General features: G+C 57.0%; 1 protein-coding gene across 2 annotated transcripts in view; it reads right to left on the minus strand.

Annotated features, from left to right (window-relative positions):
- AGRN (agrin) overlaps positions 1–8,952 on the minus strand; it is a 158,846-nt gene that overhangs the window by 90,614 nt on the left and 59,280 nt on the right. For both annotated transcript variants that reach the window (XM_019541616.1, XM_019541615.1), the window contains exon 2: positions 5,202–5,222. In XM_019541616.1, coding sequence (XP_019397161.1) covers positions 5,202–5,222 — 21 coding nt within the window. The remainder of the gene's footprint in view (positions 1–5,201; positions 5,223–8,952) is intronic.

Below are 8,952 nucleotides of genomic sequence, written 5' to 3' on the forward strand. Positions count from 1 at the left end.
ATGTTCTCCCAGCAGATAAACCAGCATAACGCCAGGCGGTGAATGGCTCCCTTTGGAAGCAGCCTCACCTCGATTTACACCCCGCTCCCTTCGAGCACTGTTCAGCCTCAGAGTTCACTGCAGTTTGGGATATAGGAGTCAGCTGGGCAGTTTCATAATCGAGCGGTAGAGGATGATGTTGCACAGACAGAGATGCACATGCATGCACTCCTGCACGCAGATGACCGTTCATTGCTAACATCACGCTGGCACTTAAGAGGAGATCCTTCAACCTCAGTCAAGCACAGGTATTTCCTGCCAGGAGATGAGGATTGCTTGGATTTGGGTACCACAGGGCATCTGCTGGGAAACCTAATCTACAGCCTCAAAGGCTGACAGACAGACAGGCAGGAAGAATTAAAGGAGCTAGGCTATGGTGAGCTGGACAGGAAACAAGGCTTGCAGAGGCCCCAGATGGCCTCTTGGCTGTTCAGAAACACTTACGTGCCAACACAGCAGCAAATTGTTTCCAAGCAGCTCAGCATCTACCAGCACCACTGGTATGCCTCAGTTTCCCCCCTATGGATGATGAGGGCCTCATGGTTAGCCCCAGGGGACTTTATCTATCCATCTCTGCCCAGTGCCTCTTGCCTTTACATAGCAGGTTCCAGTAAAGGATGCTACAGCATCCGCAAAGGAAGCAGCTCTGCCTGGCACTTAAACTGTGTTACGTGTCCCGGGGGGGCAGTTTGCAGAGCACCCCAGCCCTTCAGTGAAAGGCAGGGAAGAAAGGGAGCAGTCCCCAGCCACAGCCTGGCCTTGGGGCTCCCTTTGCGGGCCACAAACCCCGGAGTTATGCCCGTAAGCACTGTGAGCTGCACACACGGGACTGTGCAGCACCGGGCTCCCGGCCAAGGGGAGCCGGCACGGGCCTCAGATCAGAGCAGTTCCTGGTTGCTGGTTTTTGAGCCTTGTTGTGAACAACTTCCCATAAACCAGACAGACCTCAGGACAGGAGCCGCAGCGTCAGCATGGGGCAGGCCTCCCAGGACTGCACGGAGCTGGGGCAAAGGAGGCACGTGGCTGCTCCTTCCTTCTGCAGAGGTGCACTGACCCTGGCAGGCTCCTGTCTGTGTGGGGCACGGCACCAGTGTGGCACAGGGTGATGGGCTTTGCAGGGGACCCTGGGCACCCCCCTCCGATCTCACAGCAGAGGTGACCTTGCCTTCCTACACCTGGCCTCATTGGTGATGGGGCAGGCAGACAGTGACCCAGTGCTTCAACATGGCAATGTGGTGCAGGACTGCTCCCCGCCAAGAGGCTTTAAATATCTCCTGCTGGGCCCCACTAGCCCTCCCAGATGCGAGCAAGCATAGACCATCTCACCCTGGCTCCTGCAGAGGTGGCTGCTGGCATCTCTCCCTGCAAGCACTGAGTGCATCCCCCCAGAGTCTTACCAAGCCTCTGGGTTTAAGGTGGCAGGACACGTGTGTGCACAGGGTACAAAAGACTTTCTACTCTCTACACACCTTTCCTTCCCCCCACACAGCCCCTCTCTGAAGCCAGTTGACTATAACCCCGCCAGCCCTAGGAGTCCGGGAGCAAGTTGAACTATTTGGGGCAGGGAGCAGGCACTACTGGAAGAGAGGAAACAGCCACAGAAGATGGCAGCAGCTCCCACAGGCAAGGACAGGGCTGGAGGTGCTGCAGCTGACCAGGAAAGAAGGGCATTTTCCCTGCAAACACACACCACAACCAGCTACCTTGCTACTTTGCTCCCTTCCTGGAGACCCTGGGCTCTGAAAAGGGTCTGCTGACCAGGCTCAGCAACACCCCCGCTATGTGGGGTAGCAATCTCTCTATGAACAGGGGCAAGCAGCAGGGTGGGGGTGATGCTGCCGGGAGAAACACCTGCCCCTATACGTGCCCAGGAAAGGATGAGTGTCAGGGGAAGAGGAAAAGGCATCCCTTTGTCTAGGTGAGGAAGACTCAGTGCAGAAGATGCCTGCATGCACTGCAGAGAGATGCCCGTGCCTGTTTAATGGAGGTCAGGGTGGATGAGTGGGTCTCCAGCCATTCTCCCTCCCGCCACCTAGACCCAGCTGGGCGCGGGGAAGGCAAGCAGGGTCCTGCTATTGTGCTGCGAGCTGGCAGACACCGCGCTGCCACACACACGTGTAAATAAAAGATGAGCCCCATTGTCTTGGGCACAGACCACGATACGCTCCCGCCGGTCCCGGGGGAACGTCGCTGCGGAGCGGGGAGGAGGCCCAGCAGCCGACAGCAGATGGAGACCCCTGACAGCCCTCCCTGCCCGGGAAGCTGTTGGAAGTGCTTAGCGCCGTAGCTCCAGGCACCCGTCGGGATTGAAAGCCGTTCACGCTGCACCATCCTCCTGCAGCTGTGAGCCGGCGGAGGGTGCTGTTGGGCTGGGTTTGATCCCAGTCCTATTCTGCTCCCATTTCAGAACAAGCTGGAGGCATCTCGCAATATACTCTGGTCTCCCAAGGTGCTTTAGCGAGTAAGGGTCTCCGGACAGCCCCCTGGCCCAGCCCTGCTGCCCTGCGCAGCGCAGCCAAGTACAAACAGGGAGAAGCACAAAGATGTCAACCGGAGATAAGCCCAAGCTACCACCTCCAAGCCCGTAATGCCCAGCGGCGCAGTCATGCACAGACGCCCAGGCCGGCAGTAACATCCAAACCAGGCCTTCCCCAGACTCTGGTGGGACCCAGGCCAGTGTCCTGCCTCGGCCCCACTGCTGACCTGACCGGGAGACAGACACACAAGTGGGGGATAGGTGGGTGCAAAGGAGAGGAGCCCAGGTTTGTTGCTGTAAAGAAGTTGGCAATCAACTCTTCCTCAAGCCAAAGACAGCATCGAGTCACTGCCAGCTGGGCATCTGCACCCATCCGAGCTGGTCAGGGTGCCCCGTTAGCAGCCACGAGCTCCCTAGCAGCCACCAACATCCATGGCCAACTAATGAAGAGCAGACACTCAGTACTGAACCTCTGCAGAGTTTCCAAAAACTGGACCCTGCCCCTGTGCATGCCCAGGGGAGTGTGGGGGCCGTTCTGCCTCCTTGGGCGGTTAGGTTGCTTCGAGGCCGTGCTGTATCTTCCTCACAAAAAGTTTCTAAGTGCCTAGTTTCTGGCAGGGATGAGCCGATGGGGAACAGGGTCTTGGAGGAGACGGCCCTTTTGAGGTCTCATTCCTCTATAGCAGTGTGATGCCAAAGAGAGGGAACGTGCCTGATGCCTGGTACTGGAGCATGCTGGGGACACAGCGCACAGGTCCCCTAGCCATAAACACTCACGCACAGACCCAGGGAGGGCCCCAATCCCCGGGCTCCAGGAAGCTGCATAGGCTGTTGCTCTATGGAGGTACTTAGGGACCGTGGTCCCAGGAGCGTGCTGGCTGCGGCAGAAGGCGGCAACACACAGCAATCACCGGGCCACACCGCACCAGCCAGAGGGGAGAGAGCCAGGCAGGGCGTGTTTGCGGAGAAGACAGGTCGGAGGGGGAGCGACGGGGGCTGCTAGCCCCAGCTGCTCTCCGAATCCCTTCCTCGCATGCTCTCCATATCGGCAGCCTCCGCACAAAGGAGCCGGCCGTGAGTCCCCCTGGCATCCCCGGATTCCCAGCGCTAGGGAGTGGGCACCCGTCCAGGGCTGGGCCGGTTACACCGTGCACCCTTCCCTTGTCCTCTACGGCTGCTTGGGGAACCCAAGCAGCCAGCCAAGAGCGCAAAAGGGTTTGCTTTAATGACAGGGATTTGCTGGGAGGGAACCACCGCCCCGTCCCACTGACAGCTGGGGGAGAGAGGAGCTGCTAATGACAAGGCGAGGGAAGCTGGGAGTCTGAACGCCTTTGCAAACCCAACGGGAGGGCCTTTGGGGCACTGGGATGCTTCCAGATTGCATCAGGTTTTGTGGTCCTGCCCCTCACCATCACTGCCCAGCTGCTGCCTCCCCTCTGAAGCAGCGGGTCAGGCTGGGAGCTCCCCAACAGCCCAGGAGAATTAGGAACCTCAGTGGGAATGGGACATGCTCTCAGCTGGCAGCCTTGCTGAATCCTGAGTATTCATGCCTAGCAATTCAGGTGCACAAACTCAACCTCAAACTCCACTGCAAGCCCAAGGCTCAGGATAAAGCTTTGGGCAAGGGCATTTGCCCCCAAATCTTCAGAGGGAAAGTGGAAGCCAGGAAGAGGAGCATGACATGCCCTGGGTCACAACAAGCAGAACTGGAGGAGCTGGGCCCAGGCTTCTTGCTTTGCAGGACCTTGGCTTCCCTAGCAAAGCAGGCGGTTGTTCGAGAGCCACAGGTCCCACGATAAGTCCTGTTAGCAAAGGCCAGGTCCATCTGGCCACAGTGAGCCAGTGTTGAGGCTGATTCATGCCAGCAGAGGGTCTTGCTTCCAACCCATCTGTGGTCGGGCATCCGCACCACCCGCAGAATTTGCTTAATGTCCAGCCACAGTGGCTGTCCCCTCACTACCTGTACTGTCCTCTATAAATTTGCATGCCAGGTATGTACATACAAGTATGTACATACCTGCAAATGCATACAGGCATCTGTATACACACAGCACACGTGCACACACACACACTGCAATCAGCCCAACCCTCCCTGCTCCCTCCATCCGAACCGTCTTGCCAAGGGGATGGAACAAACCAAACTGCAGAGCCTCGGAGACATCAAGCAATGCCAAAGAAAGGGGAGGTCTAGATGCCAACAGGGCATCTGGGACCCCTGTGCATGACTCCCATAGGAGGTCGGTGAAGGTGACAGGCTGAGGATGGTCAGACATGGGGAGGGCGCTAGGTGATAGAGGTTATTAGATCACAGTTTAAGTTGTGTGGCATTCAGCCCGGGCTACCCAACGCCTGTTGGGCAGGAGAAAACTAGCAAGATTCAGCATAAGCAATTGCTTTAACCCAGCTCTGGAAAGCCACCTGGCTGGCTAGCGAGTGGACACAGCTGCCAACCAGACCCAGCAGTCATCTGGAAGCTGCACCCAAGGGTGGCTCATCTTTCAAACTGTGATCTAATGGCAATAGTGCCCTTGGAGATGCATGGGAACGGGGGAGCTTACACCCACCTCCAAGAGGGTCTCTATTGCTCCAGGTCTGATGGAGAGCCCAGATGGGGGTGGAGAGACTACGGGGGTTGGTTTGATGGTGGATGGAGGGATGGTATTTTGGATGATGCACCATCACTTACCAGCAAGAAGCTTCCTATGTTCTTTAGAAAGCAGGGAAGGGGCCAGTGGGAGAGAAAGGAGAGAACACAAGAGTTAGAACAGCAGAACAGCCAGCGGGAAAAAGCTTTCCTAGCCCCCCGCCCTCCTCCAGTCCCCCCTCCTGCCATTCCCCAGCAAAGCTGAAGCATGCCTCAACGGGAGTACAGGGACCTGGCCCTAGGAAAAACGTCAGATCACCAGCACTGCAAGTTCTGCCTCTGGGCTATGAGGACCCCAGCTGGGCTCCAAACCTCCTGCCATCACCACCAGCACTAAGGATGTGGCCAGAGTCCCCCATGGCCATATGCCGACCCCACGGGGCAGCCGAAGCAGAGCTAGCTTCTGCTGGAAAGTGTCTTGAACACAGACAGGCCAGAAGCTGTGAGTACAGAAGGGAAGTGGTGGCCTCAGCTCCACACTGCCCCTTCTGCGACCACCTTGTACCTGTTAAATGCACGGGGTAGAGCAATCCCCCGTGCACCCTTGGTGAAACGTTTCCCCACTCTCCCCGGAGGTGCTGGCACCCACAGGCATCAGGGTACCTGTGGGGTACAGGGGCTTACCATGTTCACCCTGTCTACCCCTCTGCCTGCCACCCCCCGGCTCTGAGCCTCTCCTGTGGGGCTGCACTCCCACCGCCAACAAGTTAAGGGGGCAAGAAAGCTCATGTGACCTGAGCTGTGTCCTTTTCCCAGGCCTGATCCTGCAGGCAGCCGGCCCTGGAGCGTGTCAGCCGCTGATCCCGCAATGGGCAATGTGACACTGCATGGACCCAGCCGGCTCAGGGAGAGGATGAGGAGGAACAAAGTGATCATTGAGGGCTGGGGCCAGCCCCGTGCCAAGACAGAGACACAGACACTCACCACGAGCAGCCTTAGCCTTCCCAGCATGTGGCAGAGCCGCTTAAAAATATCCTAAAGCCCAGGATTATTTTCAGCTGGAAAGAAAGAGATCCAGCCCCTTTGGCCCAGTCTGAAGCACGGAAAGTGTTCATGCCAGGCTACAGCGGATAGGACACTGTGCTCCTCTCCCCGGCTGCGCCCACCCTATGAAGGCAGGTGGCAACCCAAGGCGGGGTGGGTGCTGGAGATGCCAAAGAGTGGACCCAGCCCCTGCTCCCTGTGGTACCATGCAGACCTCAAGCAGAGGAGGGCATCCTCATTAGACAAGATGAGGTGCAGGTTTGCAAGGAGAAGCAGGGGGTACTGCAGGTGGCACTCCCAAGCATGCCTATGGCTGGGTGCTCTTGGTGTTTCTGCCCTTGTGCCCTGTTGTTGCATGTGAGGGTCATCGTGAACCGTTCTTAATGGAGTTTGGGTACGTGGTTCCCTGGACTCACTAACCCGGCAGGCCCCCTTCTAGCCCTAGATTTAAGGGACTGTCTTGTCCAATATCCTGCCCCTGCTCTAAGCTACTGCTGGCTGCTTCAGTTGGAAAAACACTCCTGGGTCCCTACATAGCTTTGTCCCAGTGAGGGGGAGTTTCACCAGGACCCCCAGCCCAGGGCAACATATGACTTAGAGCAGGAAAACACAGTGCTTGTGGGGAGGGAGGCAGGAGCTGGCCATAGCCACAGTGCAATACAGCAATGAGATGGCAAAGACTGGCAGGGCAGACAGTGGGATAACCAGGCTGGGCGATGCCAGACGGGAACTGAGCAGGGATTCATGAACAAGCACGATGCCATCGAGGTACATACCCGTACCTGGAAAGGGCAATCTCAGCCCCACACCCTCAGTCCTGGGGCTGCTGAGCATCCCCCTAGCCCACTGGCTTGGCTCAGGCACGCCGAGATAAGGCTACAGAGCTACAGCAGCAACGCAGCACTTAGAAGCATGTCAGTCCCTCTTGGCACATGTCACACTCTGGGACAGTGAGTTAATTCAGCTTCACGACACCCTGCAATGCCATGTGTCCGTGGCATTGGTAATATCACTTTGACAGACTACTCCATCTTTTATCTTAGAGATGAAAGAGAATCGTAGAGAAGGAGGGCTGGAAGGGACCTCCAGCGGTCATCGAGCCCATGAGGCTGCAGCATCCCTATCCAAATCATCCCGGACAAATCCATCATCTAAATTCTTCATAAAACTGCCGTCATCGCGGACACAAGACTTAACATCACAACCTGCCATAGGTAAGGCAGGAGAATCACCGCAGCCAGCATCCTGCTTCTAATTAAGGTTGTTAATATATGCCCCGCTACAGATGAAAGCAAATCCCCCCCAGTTTGTACCAGTCCAACCACGGGGTACAAGTCCTTCCCGACTCTTTTGCTGCAAGAATCAGTATCACCACCCACACGGAGAAACTGAGGCATGGGAAGGCAAAATGACTTGCCCCAGGTCCCGTGGAGGGAATAAGGCAGAAGGATCCCTAGGCCACACATAAAGTCAGTGGTGGAGCTGGGAATAAAACCCGGGAGTCCCGGACTGTTAGGCGCGGTTCCAGCCTTCACGCGTGTAAAGTGCACTTTGCCACTAAAAATAATACCAGCGGCTTCGGGCACCGCGGAGGACTCTGACATTGCTGCAACCATGCTAAGGCACATCTACGGCCTGGGTACTTCCCGCACCCTCGGGACCCTCCGTGCCCCAGACACCGTAGGAGCCTTGTAACCTGGGTGCCCAGGGCTCCTAGCTGGCAGCTTCTTGCCCCGACAGGCCCTGCGCATCCTCAAAAACTCCCCCTGGAAGCCAAGACTCGGGGGTTTACAGGGCAACAGCTTCTCCCCGGGAAAGCCCTGTGGGCAGCCTCAGGTATCTGCCAGGCCCAGGAAGGGACCTCCAAGTCCAGGCAGGGCTTTGTCCTTGGCAGTAAGTGTCCCTGCCTCCCCAGTGCCATAGCAACTGGGGCTTTCATATGCAGATCTCAAACCCCATAACAATAGCTGCCTTCCCCCCAGAGAGGAGAGATGGGAAGGGAGAGAGAGATGGCGCCACAAAGAGAGAGGAGATGGATTGCCACAGCAGAGCTGCCTGCCTGGAGGGCCAGAGAGAGGGCTGAGCACCGGGGAGGATCCCGAAAGCAACTCCCACAAGCCTGGCTCTCTTTGGTGCATTTACACTCAGCCTCCCTAGCTCGGCTGCTACCCCATGGTCCCAGTGCCAGCTTGCCCAAGGCTACCCAAGTGCTAAGCAAACGCCATCACCAGTCTCTAGGCAGGGCAACACCTATGGACACTAATATCAAGGGTTGGGGGGGAAGAGACAGTGGCAAAGGGATGCAATTGGGAGCGAGCTGCCATGGGCTTGGCCCCATTAAGGCTTCAGAGCAGGAGAAACCTGGGGCTGCTCTTCATGGTCGTCATCACCCACGCTGCAAATCTCAAGCAGTAGGTTAGTGTCTGTCCCCAAAAAACAAGGCTGGCCCACAATGCCATGCTCCTGCCCTGGGTACCGCCTGCTGCCACCCACATCACCCCCAGCCCCTCCTGCCTCCGGTTCAGGGAAATGACCCAAACTTTAGTAGATTCTTTCTCTCTCTCGCTCTCTCCGCTTTAGAACAAAAGCGGATCCGAGGGAAATAACCCCACAGCCTGAAGAGCCTCTCAATGCCGACGGCTTTCGCTCAGCTTTGATTTTCCCTTTATCATGCTGCAGCTCAACAGAGCTTCTGTGGACATCAAAAGGAGATGGGGGGGTTGTTTTAGTAGGTGTTTAAAGAAAGGAAGGAGAGAGAAGCGCTACTGTTTCAGGGTCAGATGCATCCGCTCGGGGAGGTTCCTCCTGG

Source organism: Crocodylus porosus, unplaced genomic scaffold (assembly GCF_001723895.1).
Source record: "Crocodylus porosus isolate Cpor-Errol unplaced genomic scaffold, CroPor_comp1, whole genome shotgun sequence".
Lineage (NCBI taxonomy): Eukaryota > Metazoa > Chordata > Crocodylia > Crocodylidae > Crocodylus > Crocodylus porosus.